The following is a 26,393-nucleotide window of genomic DNA, read 5'->3' as shown; positions in this document are numbered from 1 at the left end:
ATCATGTTTGGTAAGCTTTGAAGCAAATTCACATATGTAGCCACACACACTCTTCCACTCAACAACATTGGTTGGTTCCTTTTGTGATCCTTTCTTTCTGTAACTTTCCCTTCTGCTTCACTCCTTCCCACATATTCGAATTTTATCCTTTATGATTCATCAAGAAATTAATTAATGAACTCATGCCAGTGTTTTGGATTGTACTCCCACTTCTGATATTTTTATGATTATATATATATATATATACACACACATATTAGCTACAGCGAATTTTCAATTTAGTTCTTGAAGAACTTGTGTTCTTATAAATGTTGATTTGGTTTTTAATAGCATCATTTTTCTAATTCCTTTTACTGATATAGAGTAGAAAGACAAATGTATGTGATATATGAATTGTCCACATAAAAGTTTAATATCACTTTTAGTATAAAATTTTAAAATTCAATATCTATATATCTTTTGTTTTCCTTATATATAACTCAACTTTTCAATTATATTTAATATAAAATTTTCACTGTGTTTGTTTGAGTAAAAATCAACATGAGACATGACATAAGTATAATTAAGAAAATTAAACATAATAATGACATTTAAATTGGCAACATGGTAGAGTACACATAAATTTGACCATACTTATTTCTTCTTACTGTAAAAACTAATTTTTTATAAAATAATAAAAATCATATAAAAATATAATATTATTAATAATTCCATAAAAAACACATTTTTCCTTTTTAATAGCGAAACTTAATTAAAATTTTGGTCCTCATATTTAGATTATGATTATTTTTGTTTCTGTATTTTTTTATTTTATTTCAATTGAATCTTTATATTATTTAAATAAAAACAATACGATTTCTTTCATGAAATTAGCATTATTGAGATTGTATCTTTCAAATTCGATATCTTTATTTTTTGTCTACTATATTGTCAGATATTGACACATGAATTAAGTTGTTGTTTTTTAGAATGTATTGAGATTATGGAGAACAACACTTTCGGAAAAAAACTACTTCATCTTTATTAAAAATATATAAAAACTTAATTGAATAAAAAAAAATATAACAACCGAATTACTAATTAAGTTTTTCATTGAATTGACTCACATAATTTACCTTCAAAATGACATTAATATCAATTTAGCCAAAAAAACCACGTTAATTTTATTTAACAACGTTAATTGAGTGACAAACAACTATAAACACTAAAATATAAAATCAAATATTTAAATTCAATATTAAATAAAAAAAATTATAATTATGTAAAGTTTAAAATAAAGTATAAATATTTTAATAATTTAAAATAAAACAAAATAAATATATACATACATATTTCTCTCATATTTCAAAAGTAAAATATTTTTTAGTTATATTTAATAAATCCAAACATTTGTTTCAATGTAAAAATTCCAACAATATCGTGTTTACAAATCTAGTTGTCATTTAATATAAAGTTACACGATAATGAAATATGGGTAGAGAAGTTGTAAAGTTGATTATTCTAGCTTCTTCTAGAGAGTGTTATCTTTTACAAGAAAGTGTGACCAAAAGCAACTCTTAGAAATTTGTGTTTTAATGCAATACAAGGATGTTTGAGTCTAGGTTCAGAGGATTGGGTTTCTTGAGAGTGACTATTGGTGACAGCAACGTAACACCATTTTCAACAACATTTTCTTTTTCTTATTTTCTTTTCACACCTTCAAATCTCCGTATCAAACCAACAATCATGATTTTCTGAAAAAGTTAGCATAATTGTCTTTTTCAAAAAATTTCATGTTCTTTTTATATATATATATATATATATATATATATTTTTTTTTTTCTGTATGTTTCAACATTTTGCATTTCTTTCTAATGTATCAAAATTATATTATTTTCAGCTCTTTTTGAAAAACCCTTTTCCTTACAAAATATAACGAAGGCTATTTCTTTTCAACTTTTAGATTTTTTTAGGCATTTTTTAAAATGCCTTGTGATGTTAGGCTTTATAAATGAAAAAGAAAAAGGTATTATATTTGAATTTATAGCCTTATATGTGATATAATTCCTAAGTTGTAAAAGTAGTTGTTGATTTTTACCTATACTTACTCTTTTTTCTTACAATTGAAAAGTTGAGGAATATTAATTAGGATGTATTAGGTACGTGTAGTGGTTGACTTCTCCTTGACTATACACTAGTCAATTCTTCAATCTTCAAGGATAACTATTCCAAATTAAATGGTCTTAAATTAGATGATGAATTCAAAAGAAATATACAAATAATTAAAAAAATTCTCTATCCACTAGAATAATTTAATTTAGTCTTTTAGCAACATACAATCTGATTTAAATAAATAAATAAATTGAATTTGATTATTCAATGACTGTGTTATGGTCAAATTTAAGAGAAAAAGTCAATTAAAAATAAAAATAAAAATTATTAAAAGTCGTGAGGTACAATATAGGTTAACTGAGACATAAAGTTTTCATAAATATTTTAAAAGGAGATATAGGTTCATAATTTAATATACGTTTTAAATATTATAGTGATATTCAATAATGTTTAAATAATTTAAATATTTAATTTATTTGTTTGTCAAGATTAATATTTTAATTTTTAGTTATTATCTTTGTTATAATATTTTGAGAATTATATAAACACTTTGATTTCGATATTATAAAAAATAATTTGAGTTAATTCATTTTTATTGTAATAGAATAAATATATCAAATAAATTGAAAAAAAAATATTTGTAAGTGAGTCAACCACTAACCTATCAATCCATGGTGGGTCGAGTCAGGTTGAAAAATTTATGGCTCATCAAAAACTGAGTGGAGTTAAGCTAACCCTTTTTTTAGCTCAACATGTGGTGAGCCAATTCGTGTAAGTCAGGTTGACTCACTTTGACACCCCCAATACAAGAGGTAGAATTCAAAGCAGCGAGTTGCACAAGTAATTAGTGGATATTTACACAGCCTGTAGATTCAACTCTAAGAAGCAAAATTCAAACCAACAAGTTCCACAAGTAACCAATGGACATTTCCACAACCTGTGGATTCAACTATAAGAAATAAAATTCAAACCAACGAGTTACACAAGTAACTAGTGGATATTCCCACAACATGTGGATTCAACTACAAGAGGCATAATTCAAAACCACACAAGAAAAAAACAACCATACTCACCACAAATCAAATTCATGAACATGCATTCATTAATTTAGGAAAAACATTGTATAGCAAAACAATACTAACTTCCCTTACCTAACAAAGCGGCTCAATCGGCCCAAACAACTCTAAGAACACCAAAACACTTCTAACTCCACAATATGCTCTATCTACACATAGAAACATCACAAGAACGATCAAGACATACCAGTATGGTCACTGATCAGTAGAAACTCATATTGATGATTATAAATGTGCATGCCAGTGAAAGAAGACTCACATGCAACGATGGACATAAAGAGACAGAAAAAATGACCAAAACTTAATTTACACAAACGAGAAACTAATTGGTCCAAATTGAAAGACTCGCTGTGAGGATCATTCCTATAGTCTCAAATCTTCAATTAGGCAAACAGAGGACAAGAACATCTAAAAATAAGTCAAAGAACTCTATAAAAGTAATTTTTAGAGAGATTGTGTGTTTTAAAATAATGAAACTCGCTTATAACAAAATTATTTATATTGAACCCTTTTAATATTTAAGTAATTGAGTCTCACATTTTTAAACTGATATCACTTCTAAAATACCATTTTATAGGATTTTACTGTATTGATGAAAAATAAAAGAATAAAATATTTTTTAAAATTGATAAAAGAGAAATTACCGGTGAAGATAAAAATAGGACAATGTGGTTGTTCATCACATAATAATGAAGTTAAAGCTTGTGAAAACTTTTGAATTAATTTATGAACATTAATAAAATGAAATATGAATATTTTGTAGATAATATGGTTATTTCATTGAAAAAAATAACTAAAAAATGCAAGAATGTGAAAAACCATGGACAATACTTTAGATATGTGTAATAAAATTTGAGTATATTATTTGGCTCTTCCAAAGATTTTGGTCAAAATCTACCACTAATGTGAGGAGTCTTCTTTCAAGATTTTGGTCCTATGTAGCCCAATCTTTAAACACATGAAAGATGAAGTTAGGGATTTAAAGAAAAGAAAGAAAAAAAGTTTTAGAATGATGATAATTTTTTAAAATAAAATTTGATTCTTAGAAAATATATCTATAGTTGATTTTTTTTTTATAAAAAAAAAATCAAATATAGTCGTTAAAACCACTTCTAATTGAAAATGTAAACCATTATTTCTTCTTTGTAGATGAAGAAAAGAAAACTTACGTTATAGTTTTTGTAAACTCATTATTTTTAAGATTGATTTTAATAGAATAAAAGGAATGTACACAAGTTATATTAAGAATAAAAGGAAAAACCATGTACACAAGTTATATTAAGAAATGTTACAACTTATCCATAACAAAAAATAAAAATAAAAAATAAAAAAACGATTTTATGAATAGAGTCATGCAGGAAGACAGAACCTGCATTGTGCATCACATGTCTGAAACATATTAGGTCTTTTTCCATCACCATCTGACAGAAATCTCATTTAATAGTTATTGAAAAATTAATTGAAGTATATTAATAATGCGAAGTATTTCACATTATTATTTATATACAATTTGTCAGGTATGATAAGATTATCAAGTGATATAATAATTAGTTCTTTTTAGTTTCAACATTGCACGCCATAAATATTTATTTATATGTGATTATAAATGATAACAAATACATATTTTAAAATTGATCAATTGTTATAAAATGGAATTCGTAACTAATTAATAATGTATAGATATATTATACTTTGGATTAAAATAAATATTTTAAAATGTATAATAAAGTTATTTTAAATCGAAAAATAAATATAAAAGAAATATTGTTCGAGGTGATTGATAAAAAGACTTTTAAACTAATTACGTGAAAAATTATTCCAATAAAAAAGAGAGTGGAGAATATTTTTGCTAAAAAGAAATAATAATAGATGTAAAATAAATATTTTAAATTATAATATTATATATAAGAATATATAGTAACTAGTTCAATTAGTTTAGAAATATATATATATATATATATATATATATATATATATATATATATATATATATATTAGTTGTTTTCATATAAGTGTAACAAATACATAAACTAATTTAGAAATATAAATATGTATTTCTAAAGTAATATTTAAATGAAAAGTATCAATTAAAATATTATTAATAAGATGTTGAAAACTTAATTACATTTTTATATTTTTATATATGCATAGTATAATTATTTAAATATGTCTTCAGATTTTTTTTTACTAATTAAGTATTTTATGTACCGTGATTAAATCATTATTCAAAATATATTGTTTGTTCAATGACCTATGTTTAATATTGAGCTCAACCCACCCTTTATTTGTACTCATGTTATTGTGGTGGTGTTCTTTTTATCACAACCATTTAAGTATTTTATCAAGATGAAATAATGACTTTAATACATTAATGAGGTTTTTAAAAGAAACAAATTATTATATGAAATAAACATGAATAAGAGATTAACACTACTTTAAATACAAAACATTTACATAATGAATTAATGATTTTCTTTTTCACATAGATGCTCTAGTTATTTCATATAATCTCATTTTTAGTATGTAACGTCATATTTTAAGTCAAATCAATTCAGTAATCTAACAAATAAAACATCAATATTTTCAACTTCTACATGTTATAACCTTATTAAAATAACATAACAAAATACAGTTCATCTAAATATACATTTTGTCAAATATTAATCTTAAAAGTCACTCGAAATCATCAAAGTACGACTAACTTTGTAAAGCATTGACCATCACTATTAATTTAATTTCAACTTAGGACCAAATTGCATATATCAAATCCAAAATTGGTACCATCTACTACTATTTTAAAACTATTTTGTATCATTACCTAAAGTAGAGGTACCAATTTGAACAATAAAACATATATAGATTGCTCAAAAACTTAAAATTTAAAGTGTTGGTGTGATGTTGTGCGGTAGCCTTCACCATAGAGTGTCAAAAATGCAAATCAGTGGGTGGTGAGCACTACCTAAGTGGCGTTGAGCGCCAGGGACATATACAACTTTGAGAGCATTTTAGCTTCAGGACGTTGAGTAGTGTCATCTAGCGCTGAACACTGATCTTTACGAGACAAATGGTGTTGAGCGCCAGATTGTCCTATGTTTTTTTTCCTGTTTTCCTGTTTTGATTTCTTTGAAGATTTTGTTCATGTTTGAACTGGATTTTATAGTTGTATTACTTTAAACAAAATTGATAGATGGTTGTGAGCATGTATTATTATGATGTGGTTGAAAGAACATCAAGGAAAAATTCTGTGGTGGTATTTTAGTGTATGCTTTCGCATAAGGATTCAATATGAATGTATCATTTCTCTAATAACTACTCATATTTAAGTAGAACAAAGTAGGTTATGTGGTGAAGAGAAGAAGAAAGTCCTAATCACTGACTTGTCTGGTACTAGGCGCGAATGAAACTTGCTTTGTGAGTGGTTGGATAATAACCACTTGTGTTGCAGAATTTGGGAATAGTGAACTTGCTTGGTCCTAAACGCGAATAAGACTTATTTTGTGAGTAGTTGAATAATAATTCATTGAAACCAAATTCTGTAGAGTTTAGGAATCATCATATGTGCACACCAATAATGAACTCGATGCCAGATGCATGAATCCAAATAATTAAATTTAGTGTCAATTATATATATATATATATATATATATATATATATATATATATAATTGTTTTGTTTTATTAATATTTAATATTTTGTTTAATAATTTTAAACTATTAAATAAGATGTTAATTTAACGCTGAAAATAAATTTGATGATATATTAAAAATCCAAAATTCTTATCATGAAAATAATAACTATTTTAAAATTAAGTTTGAAACAAACTATAAAAATATATATTTATAAATGTAATTCAATTTTTTAAAATGTTTTTTCTTAAAAGTGAACATGTAAAATATATATGATTATTTTATATAAATAAATTATATTTTTATTCATTAAATACTAATTATAAAAAAAAACAAATTTCATAATTCATTGATCTAATTAATAACATTATATTTAGTCACACAAATATTACATGAAACAGTTAAAGTGTAAAAAGATTAATCTTAAAACATATAGAAAAGATCCAATTAGTGACCAACTTACTTTTTCGTGAAATCCAATTTTTTTTATAATTTTTAGAAATCATTTATAACTTTGCGGACAAAAAATACTATGATTCCATTAAATCTAAGGAGACGAATATTACGAGAAGAAATACATTAAAAGAAAAAACTAAACTCCTCGTCACAAAGAATAGGTCAAAAAGACTCTTTTAATCAGTTACTTTAATAAAATTTAAATAAAAATTTATTTTAAAATATTATAAATTTTTAATAACAATATTTAATTTAATATATTTTTTTAAAAGGTAAAATTCCCGACAAGCGAAAAGACTAAGAGATCACTCTGTAAATATTTGTAATTTTGCAATTTTTTTGGAAAATAGGTTTTGTTTGTGAAGATTTTCCGCGAAAGAACAAGTTATTATTATTGGGCAATTTCTTTATTTTTTATTTTTTATTTTCTCAAGTTCTTACGTGTTGGGATTTTTCTCTATTTTATAATTAAATATATATATATATATATATATATATATATATATATATATATATATATATATATATATATATATATATAAAATCCGATGCTGGGTTGTACTTTGCAACCCGAAATTTATTTCCTCATTTCTCGAGAAAATAAATTTTTATTCATGACACTGAGATTCTCTTCTACAATTTACTCTCACTTCAATTTCTTCCCTTCTCATTGTTTGTTTCCATTGATCTCCCTGCATCCGCGTCGTGGAGAAAGCGTTGACCTTACTTAGACTTGTTCCTCCAATTCGAAGTTTTGATCTTTTTCAGATTTCGATATTCGAACATGTTTTTTAGTCAAATGGGTCTCTTTCAAGTCTTCACATTGTTCTAAATATTTTCTGGCTTGAAATTTTGCTTCTGTTTGTGTTTGTGTGTGCGATTGGTGGTGGATATGGATTCCAAGGATGCTAATGGTTGCATCATCGATAAACACAAACCTGTGGTGGTTTCTTCTTTGCGGAGTGAAAAGGTTGAAGATCATGTCAACGGAGATGATGATAGCGATTCCAATTCTTTGTTGCCTCCTCGGAGAGGCGGCATGTCCAGAAACTGTGACAAGACTCGCCGGAAAGTGCAATGGAATGATAGGAATGGAAACAAACTTGCTGAGGTGTTGGAATATGAGCCTAGGTACCTTTTTTTATCAATTCGGTAAATCTTGGCGAATTTATGTTGGCTTCTTTGAATTCAAGAATTGTTATTTTCTGTTAGATTTGTTTTCTCTTTTATTTCAAATTTTATGATTTGGATGTTCTAATGTTTATAACTGAAACATTTATTGCACACTAATTGACTGGTTCAGTTTTGTGTTGTTGTAAGAAGAGGAAAGAAGTTGTTGACATGTTTATTTTTTTTCTTCCAATTTGGGGCATTTGGTGAGTTTTTGCTAAATCTTTGCTGTTTAGGGTGGTAATTACAATCTGTAAATCTATTTAGTGGTTTGTTTTTGTTGTTAAATCTTTCACTCAAAATAAGCAACTCCTCTTGAATGAGTTAATGAACTCTGTGGAAACTTTGGTATCTGTCATCTTCATGTTCATTACCCTTGATTTGGTCTGCGGAGGAGTTTATGCTGATTATCACTTCTTTAGTTTCTTTGAAATTACCTATATTTTATTTTAGGAGTATTTGGATCAGCATAAGGTAATTAAACGTCGAAGTCTCTGTCAGAAGGGCAAGTTGAGGTTGAAATGTGAAACTGATATATTTTATATTTATAATACTCAGAATATTTGTGTGGTGGTGATAGTTAATGGTTGCTTGGTTTTAGTGTTTCGTTAGAGGTTCTTTGAACCGGTGCATTCCTCTAATATAGACATTTTTGTTCCTCTTTTTCCTTTTCATTTCACTATTTTGGTGTTGGACTTTTGGACCTTTTCTCAGTGCTGACAATTTCCAAGATATGAATTTGGAACTTGAGATCTTGTTTTATCTTCTATCAAGGAATAAGTCAATTTCAACTTAATTAATGGCTTTACCTTGTTTTATAGAAAACAATTTTTAGTCTTGACTCTTGATTTTTACTGTTTTTTTTTTTTTGTTAAGAAAAGAAAAATCAATTTCAGCTTAACTCATTTGTTTATGTTGTCTTAGGATCTTTAGAACTATTGGTTACTCTCTTATAGGTTGGCATGTGTACAGTGTCATGGCTTACATTTGACATCAGATCTTAGTTTGATTTAACCTAATAAATTTGAGATCCTCCTGCTTTCTACTGTTGAGTTTTCGTAGGACTTGCTGTAGGGCAGTTTATTTTATGAGTATCTTTGTGATAATCTGTAGATGGTACTTTAGATGGTGTTTTCTTTGAAATGTACCCAATAGGCTTGGAATTTGGAGGGCTCTTCGGTTCTTTCACTTTGTGTCACCCTCTTTGACTAACTATTATTCATTAAAGCGAAGTATATTTTGTCCTCTCTTAAGGGTTACCCTCTCCTATTGACTCACAAGTTTCTTATCTCATGACATTCCTCGAAAAATATACCACTTACTCCTTTGCTTCATAGCAGTTATAGCAAAGTGAAAAAGATTAAAGAACATTAAATTAAACTCTAAACTAAAGATTTATTTTCTTAGACTTACAACTTTGTGTGCAGCAGACTTGTAACATACTAGCTAAGTGATGTTTGAGTTTTAATTACACCCACAACTTTTAGGATTTGCATGGAATTTGATATGCCATAGCCCGTCTTTTAAAATTACATTTCCGATCCTACATTTTTTTTTTCTCTTACCTAAAGGAATACATGTGAGGGGCCTTTCAACCGCCTTTGAACTCGTTAATGCTGATGATGAATAAGGAGGTTGAAAGGCCATTACATGTATTTCCTTTCTTTAGGTAAGAGAAAAAAAAAATGTGGGGATCGAGAATGTAATTTTAAAAGATGGGCTATGGCATATCAAATTCCATTTCTTTAGGTAAGAGAAAAAAAAATGTGGGGATCGGGAATGTAATTTTAAAAGATGGGCTATGGCATATCAAATTCCATGCAAATCCTAAAAGCTGTGGGTTTAATTAAAACTCAAACATCACTTAGCTAGTATTTTACAAGTCTGCTGCACACAAAGTTGTAAGTCTTAGAAAATAAATCTTTAGTTTAGAATTTAATTTAATGTTCCTTAATCTTTTTCACTTTGCTATAACTGCTATGAAGCAAAGGAGTAAGTGGTATATTTTTCGAGGAATGTCATGAGATAAGAAACTTGTGAGTCAATAGGAGAGGGTAACCCTTAAGAGAGGACAAAATATACTTCACTTTAATGAATTATTTAGTCAAAGAGGGTGACACAAAGTGAAAGAACCGAAGAGCCCTCCAAATTCCAATCCTATTGGGTACACTTCAAAGAAAACACCATCTACAGATTATCACAAAGATACTCATAAAATAAACTGCCCTACAGTAAGTCCTAAGAAAACTCAACAGTAGAAAGCAGGAGGATCTCAAATTTATTAGGTTAAATCAAACTAAGATCTGATGTCAAATGTAAGCCATGACACTGTACACATACAAACCTATAAGAGAGTAACCAACAGTTAACTGATGTAGATGATCTTTGGAGGGATAAACCAATGTGTGAATCTTTCAAGGCCCTAAACTCCAGTTTGCTAAATTTTTAATCTTTGATAATCAGTGATGATTTTAATTGTACTACAAGGAAATTGTCAATGTAAGTTGTTGGCACTAATTAGGTTAATTTACGAACCTTTGTTCTGGAAATGATGGGCTAATTAGAGGAAGAAAAAGTAGTGGACATGCAGGCTAATTTTGGTGATGAAGTGTGCATAAGGTGTTTTATTTTGACACAGACTGGAAAAAAATGAAGAGAAATACGGATTTATGTGAGTTCTGAGGTGGAATTTCATTTTTCTCTCACTCATGAAGAAGTTGAAAAGGATTCTTAAGAATAACCTATGATGTACTGAGGTGGGATTTATTGGTTACTGTACTTTGTTAGTGAGACTAAGGAAACACTATTAGGGGGAAAAACTTATGTTCCTATTTATATAGGATAGGTTACAAACATGATTGCATCTGTTGACGAGGGTAAACTTATGGTGATACCTACAGAAAATATAAATTACAGGGATAAAGCTTGTGACATATAGAAACCCTTGGGGAAAAGTAGAAAAAATTAATATGGAATCATTAGTTTTAAGGATTTTTATTGATACATGTAAACAGAAATATATCATAGAAGCCATATTGCTTGAAGTGAGCAACTGTTCTCCATTTCAGATAAAATATACTTTCTCATTTTGTGTGTTTTCTTTATCTGCTGAACTCATTCGGATGTGTAGGAGTTGTTCCTATGCTGGTGGGGTTAAGGATGTGTTAAACTGTACTAAAATATTATTTAAACTCTTTAGTTTAATTTCAACTAAAGAAAGGCAAAGGAGGAAAACAGTAAGAAGAAAAAAGTAAAGATGTTTCCATTTTCTGTCTGTGTTTTTGGGATAAAATTTCAATGCATATGCAATACAACTATAATGTAACAAAATGTAACTGGGTGTGACAATCAGTCTTATGTGGATCATTTATTTAGATAATACAATAATTCTTTCCCATTTGGTCTCTCATTCTGTATGCAGTGATGTCAGTGATTCAGAAGATGAGGATTCAGATTCTTGCATCTGTACAATAATGTAGAAACCATCTTGATAATTGTCTCGAACTCTGCTGGATCAGGGGGCATTACTATGGCTTGCCAGCCCTGACTTTGAACAAAACTTGACAACTCAGCAGGTTTGATCTGTGTTTTGAGGTGGGATCAACAGTCCAATAAACCTAGACAAGCAGCTTCTCATGTCTACCTAGTGTATCCATTTCACCTTCACTGGGTTTTGAGATGATTTCATATACGGACTTTGGGGTGAGTTCTCGGATGTAGATCAAGTACACATGATAGAAATGTGAGTGGTGATACCTCTGCACTAAATTTCTTTTACCACCGTTTTCTAGTTGAAGAGGAGGCACCTTTATTTAATATTTCCTTTTGTTTTTTTGTTCCCCAATGTATGGAACAATTTTTCATGATTTGGGTATTCATTCTCAAACAATTATGCTGAAACAGTCCTTGTGTACTGCTTGCCCTTTGCTGTCGAAAAATTAGAATAAGCATTTATATTCAGTTCTATTTATGTGAATCTACACTTACATGTGTTTGACTTGACAATAACTCTTATAGAAGTTGAGTTTTATCAATCGGAAGTTATCTTGAAGAAGATCAAGTCTTTATTTTTTTATAAAACTGAAAAATTAATTGATTCTTTGTTAGAGTTACTTTCTTTTTTTCTAGGTCCAACATGAATACAAACATAAACAAAACCTCCCTCCAATTTTATTTATGCATAACTATTGACAGCAAAACACAGGATAAGAATTACACATATGACCACTACTCAGTCATCCCAACTTGCCCTTACCAACTTGTTGAAGGAATAAACATAAGAATCAAACTTCATGCTCCTCTTCTATAATTGATGTCCACATACAGGGTGCCAATATTATATTGTAATCAACCATGTGATTCCTTGCCAACTAAAATTCCACAAATCGAGTCAATGAATTAATATATTCTAGATCTTTTATTCTCTTTCATGCCTGCATCGTTAAGAATGATCTGTAGTCATAGAGCAATAGGATTCATAGAAACGAGCCAGTTCGAAAAATTAGAATCAACTGCAATTTCTGACAATAGAGGCTAAGAGTTGGAGTGATGTACTTCTGAATCTGACATGAAAGGTGAGAAATCGAAGCTTGTCTCTGAGGCTAAGGGCGTGCTTTTCTTTGACTCTGGTGGAACAATGACCTTCCCCCTTTGCTTATTACTTGGTGTAACTTTTGCTTTGATTGCTTTACACTACAGCAAACAGGCACTTACTTCTGTTCTGTCCACATAAATATGATTTCAAGTAAGCTTCAGTGGGAGCTAGTGGCAATCGATTCTTTATTCCTTCTTCTGCCACCAAGGAATACAGCTTAATCAACTCTTTCTGTCTTGTGTTCTGATCAAACAATCACATGCTTCAAACTCTTTATTCTCTTCACTACTATCACCATCATCAAATTCATTGTTGTTATTGTTGTCGTCGTCGTCTTCATTATCAGCATCACTATTAGAATCATCCTCGTTATCACAGTCTTCTATGTAATTGTAACATCTATAATTAGAAGGATATGTCATTGTCAAAGCCGCAGACCCCCTGCTTCACCATAGGTGTTGCCACTTTTTTTCTCTCTCATTATCTAAAATTTGATATTCAATGAGGTTTGGCTGATGTATCTTTAAATTCAAATTAAACCTTACTTTCTTCCTATTGTTGCCACTAGTATGCTCATTACACTTTTCCCCAATCCTGTCAAAACTCAAAAACCGTTAATTTACTGCCATATACACATTAAATGTGAGAAAGAGAGGAAGATAAGTGCTAACTAGCCTGAAATCAGAAAATGGCACAATGGGATTTTCTGTGACATTCTGATTCACAGTGAGAGAAGAGTTTAGAGCTTCATAATTTCCATATTTCTGCAATACGAAAGAGAATCCCAATTGCTTAAATTGATAAACAAACTGAAATATAAGCTTCACTGTTCTTGAGCGACACGAAATAAGATTAAAAAAAACATGGAAGACACATGATCCAATGAAAATCTTGAAGATGGGGTTTCGGGATTACTTGGTCTTCAGCTATAACACTATGTATAGTCTCTTTGGACGCTTTGTTTTCTGGGATAAACCAAAACATGTGTCATAGAACACCCCATTGTAGAGCACCCTAGTGAAAAGAGAACATGGAAGCTGAGGAATTTGACTATATTATATCGAACAACATTAACTAATGTTTCATATTGGTTAAAATAATTAAAAGTAAGAAAGGTTTTTGTATGGAAGGGAATGATAGTTTATTTGCATTATTAGTGTAGTTTTATACTATTGATAAATTAGAATTTATTGTAAATAGGACTCAAAAAAGTTGTAATTATAGTTGATGCTATAAGATTGTTTACAGAATCAGTAGATAGCCTGTTCACTCTAACTTGCCAAATTTCCAACACAATCTTAGAGAAATTTTAACTGTTTTTAATCAATTGACTATAACAAAAATTATCAATACATTGTCACCATCCAGTTATACATAAAGAAAAAAATCTGTCCCAATTTTTAAATGTTTTTATCTATTAATTCTAATTGTTTAATTTAGTTTTCAGTTATCTTAATGTGTTTGGCTCTTGGGTGTTTTTTTTTTTGTGTGCCAATTAGATCTTTCAGGCCTCCGGGCGATTTCGGTTTGGGAACAGTATTTTATATTACAATAATGGAAAGATGTTTGAATTAGTAAATGATTTTTAAATTAATATAATGATTTTGTAGCCATTATATGATTTATGTCTATTTGGAATTAATAATTGATAATTATTTACTGAATAAATTTTTAAAATTTCAAAGAGTGAGCAACACGTGAACAATTTTTTTCTTATATTAATTGGGTAAGCTCATTTATTGTCCATATTATATTGAAGAAGTTGTGAGTCATGTGTTGTGTTGTTAAAATCATGAGTTGCTTGAAGTTGTTGGTGAAAAGAAAAGAAGCTCATCCATTGTTTTCACCATTCTTGATTGGAAAAAGCTTCAGCTCAGTGTCAAAGTTGGCCATTTGCTCATACTCAATGTTTGTAGTTTTATGTTTTTTCATTATTTTTTTTTTAATTTTGAAATGCTTAAAATAAACTTTTGATTAAAGAAATGTAAGTTGGGTAAACATATTACTAGGGATGTCAAAAATATTCATACCTGCGGGTATTCGCGAATAAAACCCGTAATGAATAGAAAATTGATATTAAAAATGGATACCCGCTACCCGCGGGTACGGATTTTTTTATACCCACATGTTAACGGGGCGGGTACGGGTATCATAGTATCCGTACCCGTAGATATTTGTATCCGCTAAATTTTAATTCACAAAAATACCCATATATATATATATATATATATATATATATATATATATATATATATATATATTAGTAAAAAACATTTTGATCTAATATTTTCTAAGTTGCACATCTTATCTTCTTCTGTCTTCATTCTTCCAGCTTCAAGTATTGGTACGTTGTCTTCTTCCAAGTACATCTCTTGACATTCTTCTCTTTCCCTTATTTGAAATCGAGCATTACATCAAACCCTATATAGACAATGACGTTTATGGTATCCTTGTTGTCAAATGATAGAATCAAAATAAGAATATTTGACACGTGTCAGTTGGAGTTTATTATTTTATTATTTTTCAGGAATCAATCGAAAAAAGTGGACTTGTTGATCAAAACATTAATTAAAGAATTTCCATTGTGTTGAACGTTATTTTATATTCATTTTTATAATTATTTGGACTTATATGGACTTGAGTTTATTTGAACTTTATTTAAAATTCATGACAGTAATGTATTTTATTTTATTTTATTTAAATTTATGATTAAATATTTATTTTTTAAATAATTTTGTAAATACCCGCGGGTACCCGTAGATACTCGCGGATATAAAGAAAATAGACGGATACCCGCATAATGGATACCCGACGGATATAGGTACGGATATGGGACGGATATTTATCCAGCGGATAGAGTACGAGAGAGCTACTACCCGTATCCTACCCATCCCGTTGACATTCCTACATATCACTAGTTACCATTTAGAAATAATTTCTTGTGCAAAGTAACATTGCATGTTACCTTAAATTATATTTACAATATGCATCAAATACATTCATTTATGATTCTAACATCATCAAACCATCAATTAAAAAAAATCTAAATACACATTATAGCATTTATTGATTATTGGAATCTTGAAATCATCATATCTAACATAATATATTTTCTCTTCGTGCATAAGAGAAAATATTTAATTTTATTTTTATATATAATTTATATATTTTAAAATTATATTATAAATTATTATTATATATATATAAATGAAGTTTTGAAATTTTTTTTATCATTTTATTTATATATATTATTTATTTGTGTATTTTTATTGTTTCAAAAATAAAATAAAAATCATTTTGATGGATGTTCGTTAATAAAACAAAAGATTTTGTAGATAAGGTTTTTTTTCAATAAGTTATCAAGAAAGTATGATAGTAGAAAGAAAGATAAAAAGATAATCGAAAAAGAGATGCATTATCACAATATATCTCATGAATCAAGATTAATATTTTATTATGATTTATGTATCTTAAGATTATGATTTTTCTATTTCTATTACGATATTTCTCTCAACTTAAGTTTTCCTCACATTAGTATGAACACTCAAAATTTTAAGAATTCTTTTATGAAATTGGCATAAACCTTGAATATAGTTTTCCTCATATTAATATAATTCTAAATTAGGAAATTTATGAATTTTTTGTTTTCAGTTTAAATTTGTAAAATTTTATGAATATATCTAGGTTGTATTACAAAATTTGTTACACATAATAAATTAATTAAATAATCTTAAATTGGAATAAAATAAAAAATATTAGAAATAGAGAAATAAATCCGTGAATCAATGTGAAAAAAAATAATTAAGTAGAGGAAATGAAGAGTTTATTTATTTAATAAAAAATAATAATTTATATATATATATATATATATATATATATATATATATATATATATATATATATTAATGACATTCCTAAATTTTTATCCAAATTGTGTCACTGGTTATATTTTATATCTATGCTACAATATAATATCTAATTTGTATTGTTGGATTCATAACTTTAATTATATTTTCAATTTATAAGCAGATTGATTTTATTGGTATCGATGATTGAGAAAAGAAAACAAAAGTGAAAAATTTATACTCTTTATAAATAAAACACATCATTTTAATATTACTAATGAAAATACACACTGTATTATTTTTTTATACGTAAGTTATTTTTTTATGATAAAAAAATAATAGAAGTATTATTATTATAATTATAAAAATAAATATAAATAATTTTTTAAAGTTTATTATATATACTTTTTATTTATTTTGTATTTTTTTGTTTTTATTATAAATAGTTATTTTAATTTAAAAAATGGTTAAATTAAAAATAACTGTTAAATCGAAAAAAAAGTTAATTAAAAAAAGTTATTTAAATATTGTTGAGATAATTATTTTAATTTTAAAAAATAGTTAAAAGATAAAACTAAATTAAAATGTATATGCACAAAAATAAAAGACTCTTTAAATTAAAAACTATTATACACAAAAATAAAACAATATTAGTACTTTTAAATTAAAAAGTTAAATTATAATATTTTAAAGTATATATGTATAATTAGAGTACTTTCTTTTGTTAAGCTTGGCATTCTTTAAATAGAATGGATAATAGTAGTAGGTTAACATGCTTGCATTCATTAATTTACTTTTCATAAGAGGAAAGTAAAAAATAAAGTGTGTTAAATGAGTGTAAACCCTAAAAATATGTCAATTTTCTAATAAAAAAATAGTTACATCACAATCTCAAAATATCAATATTTTAATTATAATTTTTTATTTAAAATTCTAATATGTTGTTATATTATTAAAATATTTGCGGATGAGTGTAATTTAAGTGTGAAATTATCTATTTTCTTTTGTTCTTAGGTCAAAAGTATAATAAAAAGAATATATATATATATATATATATATATATATATATATATATATATATATATATATATATTCGTTCACCAATAACATGATGAACTAAAGTTTTATGAACTAAAGTCTCATCTAAATTTTAAATAAATTAAGGAAAATTATATTATATAACTCTTATTTTTTTTTACTTCTATCTTTTATTCTTCGACTTAGTTTATTCACGTTAGAAAATAAAATATAAAAGTAAAATATTTAGTTCATAATATATTTTTTACGTAAACTAACTACCTATGTCTGAACAAAAACGAGAAGGTGACAGAAACACAAAAGAAAAAAAAAGGGTAAAACCACCCTGTAATTTAGCACTTGCATGTCGCAACAAAGCATGGTAGTGTAAAAACAAAATGTTTCCGAGAAAAACGCACGAGTCTTCTTCAATTTTGGCTAATACACCACCTTTGGTTTGTTTGTCGTATTCTTCGCAGATGACAACGTGGGCAAAGCCACAATCACTCATCTCTCTCCTTCCCTCTCTCATGCACCATCCATGCAGAAAAGTGTTGTCATTAGGGTACGTAAACCATAGCCTTAAAATTCTTCATATCTCTCTCTCTTATCCCCTCATTTAAGACAAACAAAGTTGCTTCCTTCTCTCTGCCCATTTTTGAAAAATTCATTTAGTCATTATTTAGGTCGCCGCCACCATTCACCGCTAGGCCTGTGACCCATCACCCATCTTCTCCTTATGGGCCTGCAAACCCGCCGGGATTCATATTCAGGCCCCTTGCTTTCTTCTACGGCACAGCATCGGAAAGATTACAATTACAACTGTTGTCACCGATGTCACCACAGTAATCCTCCGTGTTTCGAGTATGCCGGGAAAGACGAGATCAGTGATCTGGTCTCGCCTTTTCTGGTACTCGAAAGACTGAGTCAGGATGATGTAAGGGAATGTGCCTATGAAATATTTTTCACCGCCTGCCGATCCTCACCGGGATTTGGGAGCCGGCAATTGCACGCGTTCTACTTGAATAACCAGGAGAACGATGTGAAGTCACCGAATGTGGTGATGTCGCCAACAAGCAAGGTAAAGCGGGCCCTAGGGTTGAAGATGTTGAAAAGGTCACCTTCCAGGAGAATGGTGTCTGGTGGCAGCGGCGGGCCATCCTCGCCGGTAGCCGGAGGAAGCCCTTTTCATAACAACACGCCGCCGAGACCGCGGCGGCCCATGACTTCTGCGGAGATCATGAGACAGCAGATGAGAGTGCCTGAGCACAACGATAATCGATTAAGGAAAACCATAACGAGGACCCTTGTTGGCCAAGTATGTAGTAAGCACGTGCATGGTCATTGCATGTGTGCACGTAACATGTTGCTAACTTAGTAATCATTATTATTTGATTTGAATTTATTATTTGCTCTGAAATTTGTTTTGGTTGTGATTTTATGTTTTTTGTTGAAATTATGTGATGACTTTGATTCAACCTCATTACTATGATTACCTTTTGATTCAACCTTATTATTATGATTTCTGTGATTCTTCTATTAATGTCATGTAATTTTTGTTATAAAAGAGGAAAGATTATGGTTATATCTATATATGTTTGTGTGTGCATGTGACGACCAAAGACATGCATTAGCCATAATGGAAAAGTTCATAACTAGATTTGTGAAACTGAATTTTCTAAAACTATATTAAGAATGTATGATATGTTGAGACATTCAAGTTAATTTGTTATTCTCCTCAAACAAAGAAAAAAAGGAAAAAGATTACATGTCTAGCTAAAATTGGTTAATTAATGTGATTCCATTTCGTTTCATTGAATTGATATAAACTAAAAGTTACTTTTAGTTTCAAACTTGCCCTCATGTATTTTATTGCTTGAAAATTTTTATTCAGAAACCTGAGGTCTAGTAAGGAACAAAATCAAGACATAACTTGTGATGATGAATATAGAATATGAAAAAAAAAAATATAACTTTTGATACGTTGAACTTTTTTGTTGGATAGAGTATTACTAACTATACACATAAACATATAAAGCACTTGTTGGTCTAACTTTTTCAAAATGCTGCAACATTGCAGGCAGGAAGAAGAGCAGAAACTATCATTCTCCCCTTAGAACTTCTGAGGCACTTAAAACCCTCTGAATTTAGTGATTCCGTTGAGTATCACATGTGGCAAAAGAGGCAACTCAGAATCCTTGAAGCCGGGCTTCTCACACACCCTTCAATCCCTATAGAAAAAGCCACCACCTTTGCCATGCGCCTTAGGGACATCATTCGCAGTAGTGAGTCCAGACCTATAGACACTGGCAAAAACTCTGACACTCTGAGAACCCTTTCCAACTCAGTAGTTTCATTGGCATGGAGAAGCTCCAATGGCACCCCCACTGATATTTGCCACTGGGCTGATGGATTCCCTTTGAATGTTCACTTGTACACTTCTCTTCTTCAAGCCATTTTTGACAATAGGGATGACACATTAGTCCTTGATGAGGTTGATGAGCTCCTTGAACTGATGAAGAAGACATGGTCCATCTTGGGGATCACTAGGGCTATTCACAATGTGTGCTTCACCTGGGTGTTGTTTCAACAATATGTGCTAACTGGACAGATTGAACCTGATCTTCTCTGTGCCACAAATGCCATGTTGTCTGAGGTGGCCACTGATGCCAAGAGGGAAAAGGAGTCATTCTATGTGAAGTTATTGACATCAGTGTTGAGTTCAATCCTGGGTTGGGCTGAGAAGAGACTGGTTAATTATCATGAGTATTTCCAGAGAGGAAATATTGGCCAAATTGAAAATCTTCTTCCTGTAGTGTTGTCAGTCTCACAGATTCTAGGAGAAGATCTCTCAATATTTGAGGATGGTGAAGGGGGAAAGAAGGGTGATATAACCATAGTGGACTCATCTGGGGATAGGGTTGACTATTACATTAGATCTACCATAAAGCATGCATTTGAAAGGGTTTGTTTCTAAATTTATCTTCTCATTACACCTTGGTATGTTATATTATTATAGTGCGCGTGTGTGTACATATATTTCTTTTTATGAATGCAGATAATTGGTGCATTGAATACCAAGGCTATTGAATTGGAAATAAAGAGAGATTTCAGGGAAATTCTTCTTCAACTAGCTCAGGAGACAGAAGATTTGGCAATAAAGGAAAGAGAGAATTTTACTCCAATGCTACGGAAATGGCACCCAGCAGCTGGAGCAGTTGCAGCAATGATGATGCACAGCTGCTATGGGCATGTTCTGAGGCAATATTTAGGTGAGGTGACCTCACTGACTCGTGAGACCGTGGAGGTGTTGCAAAGGGCTGAAAAGGTGGAAAAGGTTTTGCTCCAAATGGTTGTTGAGGAATGTGGTGAAGATAATGCTAAACCAGCCATGAAAGAGATGGTTCCGTATGAAGTTGATTCAATCATATTGAACCTCTTAAGAAAATGGATAAATGAATCATTGAGCAGTGGAAAGGACTGTTTGCAAAGAGCAAAAGAAACTGAAGTAAGTTTTGGGTCAATGATCTTCTTTCCATCAAAGATTAAAAGGAAGGACACAATTAAGAACACTTGATCGGATAAAAGATTTGTTATTTACAATAAAGCTGAGAATGAAATGTTAATTTCCTTTCTCTTTCACTGCAGACATGGAATCCAAAGTCCAAATCTGAGCCATATGCACCATCAGTTGCAGAACTGGTTAACTGTGCCAATACAGCTATAGAACAATTCTTCAAAATTCCAATGGGAATAACTGAAGATATAGTTCAAGAACTAGCAGATGGATTGGAAAGCCTATTCCAGGACTACATGATGTTTGTTGCAGCATGTGGTAAGAACTGTGCTAGTGCATAAACAATAAAAATAGTTCTCTTTTGAGAATAAATAATACACATAAAAACTATTAAACTAAAGATTTCTATTTCACTTGGTGCGATTGGGATTGTATGTTTGCACATGAAAGTAAACAGTTTTTGCAAGACTGCATTACTTATCACTTCTAGGCTTAACCAAGCAAAATGTTTTAGATAACACTACTACATACTTAGCTTTTGATCAATAATCACTACTACATTGACGCAAGAATTGCGATTTACCAATGCAAAATGGTGAGAAATCTATTATGTCTCAGGTACAAAGCAGAGTTATATTCCTACGCTTCCCCCTTTGACAAGATGCAACAGAGACTCAAAGTTCATCAAGTTGTTGAAGAAAGCTAGCCCTTGCGGTGCTAGTTCCTCAGAGACAGATCACATAAGTGAAGGTCATCATCCAAGGCCATCAACTAGCCGCGGCACACAACGTCTCTATGTTCGTCTCAACACCTTACACTACCTCCTCTCTCACATCAACAGCATTGAGAAATCACTCTCTCACACCCGTGGTGTAAACCCTTCACCAAATCGCAAACACAATGGTCCCTATTTTGAAATAATCAATTCCTCCATCCCAACAGCATGTCAACATGTCTCAGAAGTTGCAGCATACCGCCTCATATTCCTAGACTCCAACCCAGCCTTCTATGGCGGCCTCTATCTTGGTGATGTAGCCAATGCGCGAATTCAGCCAGCACTGAGGATTCTCAAGCAAAACATCACATTGATGACAACACTTGTGACAGATAGAGCTCAAGCACTTGCAATGAGAGAAGTGATGAAGGCCTCATTTGATGCATTCCTCATGGTTTTGCTTGCAGGTGGAAGCTCAAGGGTGTTTAACAGGTCTGATCATGTGATGATCCAAGAGGACTTTGACAGCTTGAACCGGGTTTTCTGCACTTGTGGAGAGGGACTAATAGCAGAAAACTTGGTGGAGAGAGAGGCTGCAGTTGTGAAGGGTGTCATTGCTTTGATGGGGCAAAACACCGAACAGTTGATGGACGACTTCAGCATTGCCACATGTGAAACAAGTGGGATTGGAGTCATGGGAACTGGTCAAAAATTGCCTATGCCACCGACCACAGGAAGGTGGAACAGGTCTGATCCTAACACAATATTGAGGGTGTTGTGCCATAGAAATGACAGATCTGCAAATATTTTCTTGAAGAGGACATTCCAGTTAGCAAAGAGAAGGTGAAGCCAAAACTGGTGTATCTCTATTGCTGAAATTTAAGCACAGAGTTACCATTGGCAATGATGCATCTCTTGCTCTACAATTCTTGCACTGTGACAAGAAGGGAGAGCAAGATTGTATATTTGGAAGCACTCAAAGTAGAGAATATATGGGCTGAACAAAGCAATGCTTTGTTTTCATCACTAGGCATTGAAACATACAAGAGACTAATGCAGAATATTTGCTGAATTGTATTTGAAGTACAACAAAATATTCTTTAATTGTTTTTTTGGGAGATAAAGAGAGAAGAAAAAATATGGCAGTTTCTTAGCTTAGTTTGTTGATGTTGCATATATTAAGTAGGCCTACACATACTGCTCTCAGAATTTGTGTTTGTAATTAATCAATTAGCCGAAAGGAAAATGTATTTTCTTTTCTAACTTTAGTGTTAACTAAAGAAAAAAGGTTGTTTGACACCATTTCACGATCATTTAACAATTTGTATAAGGATAAAATAGTCTTAACAAAAGTTAATTTTTATATTTTTAAAAAAGAAAAATTATGAAAAATAATGTCAAATGATAGTAAAAAAAAGAATGGTGTCAAAATACCAGTGTCCTTAACTAAAAGACTTTCTTTCAGAAAGAACACTACTAAAAATATTGTTCTACAAGTTAATAATGTGCATAACAAATTAACTAAGACTCTTTTTCAAGCATCATACAACAAGTTTTTCTTATAACCAAAAAACGTTCAAATTATGAATGAAACTGATAGTGCATTGGTTTGATTTATGTAAGTAAAACTTCAGAGTCATGTTAAACAATCTTTACCAATGCATATTTATTCTTTTATATTGTTTAGATGTAGGCATGTACGATGAACTTATCAATAAATACATTTTGGAAAATAAATAAAAATAATAATTTTTCCATAAACTTACATAAGTTAAAAATCAAATTGTGTAGAAGCTAATGTAAAATAACTTCTGCAATTTATTTGTTTAAGCAAATTTCTCGATAAGCATTTCTAGAAAAGAAAAAAATATATATTTTATAAATTAAAATTGGGTTTTATATAAATTGATTTGCAAATGTTTGTTTACATAACTTTTCTAAATTTTTATTTATAACTTATTTTGTATAAAGATTTTTGAAAATTTATATTGATAGTTAGACTTTGATAATGTAACATGAATTTATTATGATTCATAATTTATGAATGTTGATTTGCTTTCATATGTGAGTATGTAATGTGGTTAATACCTTTGTTTTTTTTTTTCATGTGAGGTTCATTTCATTGCCTTTGATACAAGATTTATTGATAATTGATTATATCCATAAATAATTAATTAAATTGCTCATCTTTTGTTTTTAAATTCAATCATGAGCGTTATAATAGTTATATTTAATACAATTGATTAGATTAATTTTATATAAAAGCTTTGCAATGTGTTTTAAATATTTTAAATATTTTTTTTCTAGTTGAGATTATAAAAAGTGTTGTTCTTCTAAAATTGTTAAAAAAGAGCTTCTACTTGAATGTACATATTGAAATCCTTGCATAATTTCTTGCTATTGTTTGAATAAAATATTTTAATTACCAACGAATCAAAATATATTTAAATATTAAATAATTGTAAGTAATTAAAAATATCAAAGTTAATGAATTTTTTATTGATTTTGGTTGTAACATCCTATTTTAGTAGTATAAATTTAATAAAACAAGACATTTTATAATAATATTAAAAACAAATTGTTCAAAGTATAATATATATTAATACAATCTTCCAAGAAATCAGACTATAGAAATATGACATTTATACAATTCACACACACAATCAATAAAAAATTTCAATTCAACAATTCAAACACAACACACCAAACAATATCAAATAATCATTCACACAAACACAACTTTGGACTCAATTATTCGGATGCATGGATGCATGAATTAATGTATGACTCTTAGTGATTTTTGTACTTTTGGTGTCGGTTAGTGCTTTACATGCTCTACAAAGCCATTGCGAATCACTTTATCACGTATCAAAAAATTCAATTCAACAATTCAAACACAACACACCAGACAATATCAAATAATCATTCACACTAAGACAACTTTGGACTCAATTATCTGGATGCATGCATTAATGTATGACTCTTAGTGGTTTTTGTACTTGTTCTCTAGTGCTCTACAGATTCTATATAGCCATTGCGATTGAGTTCCACCTTATCACATAATGTTAATCCCTTTCGCATCTTAGGCCAAGGAGAAGTCTCTAGACTAGGACCTCATGCCACGATTACCACATAACTCATTATACTTTATATGAGTCTGAATGTTATTATAGTATTAGGATAAATATCTAATATTGACTCTTTACATCAATACACAACATTACTTAATTACATGAAATAGGATTTTTTTCCTTGGATCCCCACATCACCATCAATCATACCATTTCAACCTTGGATCACACCAATAGTCACATGAAAAGCATAAATCAAAAGATCACAAAATCATAGATAATGAAAACAATAAAAAGCATAACACAATATAAGTTGGTGCTTAGTGGTATTAGGACGTGCTCAACGTTAGTGTGCACAAAGGCTCATTATCAAAGGAGTGCTTAATGACACAAATTGTCATTCAACGCTGAAAACCCTAAAGGAGCTCTTTAACTTAAGAGTGCTTAAGGTATGGGTCATTGAAGCTCATTGACTTGAACCCGTTTAGCAGTAGAAACCACCGATCAACATCCTGTCACAAAATTTACCACTAACTTTAGGTATTTAAGCTGGCGCTCAATGCCACCATGTAGCTGCTGAGCGCCACATCATATGTTTCATGAAAAAAAAAATGGGATTTTGTTTAACTACTCAGTTTGGTATCTTTACTTTCTCAACTCAAACTCATTTCAAAATGTTTTCTAAATAATACCAAACTGACCAAATTGAACAACCAATATTTCTCATTAAACTCCTTATCATTACATCAACTCATTACCACCAACCCATACTTGATCAACAAACAAAATCTTAACGTAACATACCACATATAGACATAACAATATAATTACAGCAACAACACTCAAACTTATTGTTCTACATGATCAAATTTCACACATCACTTCTCAAAACAAATTCATATTATAAATTGATGAAACACCAAAATACCAATATATCAAATAAACTCTCAATTCTACACAATACAAATCTCTCAACTCTTTTCAATACTAAAAATCAAATGACTAATTTCAGCATCAACATTTATCACTCAACTAAAATCTTCGACCACATTAAACATGCAATAGATATTCCTATTTAAAATCATGTAAGGGGAACTGATAATTTAAAATTACCATAAAATGAGAATTGCTAAATGCAATACCTGTAAATAATTTGGTGAAGGTTGATTCAATTAAATTGTGAGAGTTTTGGTGCTTCATGTTTTGTCTATATA

General features: G+C 29.8%; 2 protein-coding genes across 2 annotated transcripts; both read left to right on the top strand.

Annotated features, from left to right (window-relative positions):
• The first annotated feature begins 7,860 nt into the window (after positions 1–7,860).
• Positions 7,861–12,386, top strand: LOC114192484 (uncharacterized). The gene is made up of 2 exons (XM_028082218.2): positions 7,861–8,381; positions 11,842–12,386. Exons 1-2 carry the CDS (start codon positions 8,143–8,145, stop codon positions 11,897–11,899), a joined length of 297 nt encoding a protein of 98 aa, XP_027938019.1. The 5' UTR covers positions 7,861–8,142; the 3' UTR covers positions 11,900–12,386.
• A 6,100-nt stretch (positions 12,387–18,486) lies between these two features.
• Positions 18,487–23,371, top strand: LOC114190844 (protein unc-13 homolog). Its single transcript, XM_028079890.2, has 5 exons — positions 18,487–19,194; positions 19,957–20,841; positions 20,935–21,384; positions 21,525–21,711; positions 22,012–23,371. The coding sequence occupies exons 1-5, from the start codon at positions 18,616–18,618 to the stop codon at positions 22,953–22,955; spliced, it is 3,045 nt and encodes a 1,014-aa protein (XP_027935691.2). The 5' UTR covers positions 18,487–18,615; the 3' UTR covers positions 22,956–23,371.
• Positions 23,372–26,393: the final 3,022 nt, after the last annotated feature.

The sequence above is a fragment of the Vigna unguiculata genome, chromosome 7 (assembly GCF_037176805.1).
Source record: "Vigna unguiculata cultivar grain cowpea cultivar isolate G323 ecotype 2 chromosome 7, ASM3717680v1, whole genome shotgun sequence".
Classification (NCBI taxonomy): Eukaryota; Viridiplantae; Streptophyta; class Magnoliopsida; order Fabales; family Fabaceae; genus Vigna; species Vigna unguiculata.
The sequence above is the reverse complement of the archived record's forward strand: the minus strand, read 5'-3'. Positions and strand labels throughout refer to the sequence as shown.

Excerpts from the sequence above, each read along its gene's own strand:
- LOC114192484 (XM_028082218.2), top strand. The coding sequence starts at position 8,143 with ATGGATTCCAAGGATGCTAATGGTTGCATCATCGATAAACACAAACCT. Across the intron at positions 8,382-11,841 it reads GTGTTGGAATATGAGCCTAG|TGATGTCAGTGATTCAGAAG; the intron begins GTACCTTTTTTT and ends TTCTGTATGCAG.
- LOC114190844 (XM_028079890.2), top strand. The coding sequence starts at position 18,616 with ATGGGCCTGCAAACCCGCCGGGATTCATATTCAGGCCCCTTGCTTTCT. Across the intron at positions 20,842-20,934 it reads TAAAGCATGCATTTGAAAGG|ATAATTGGTGCATTGAATAC; the intron begins GTTTGTTTCTAA and ends TTATGAATGCAG. Across the intron at positions 21,712-22,011 it reads GATGTTTGTTGCAGCATGTG|GTACAAAGCAGAGTTATATT; the intron begins GTAAGAACTGTG and ends ATTATGTCTCAG.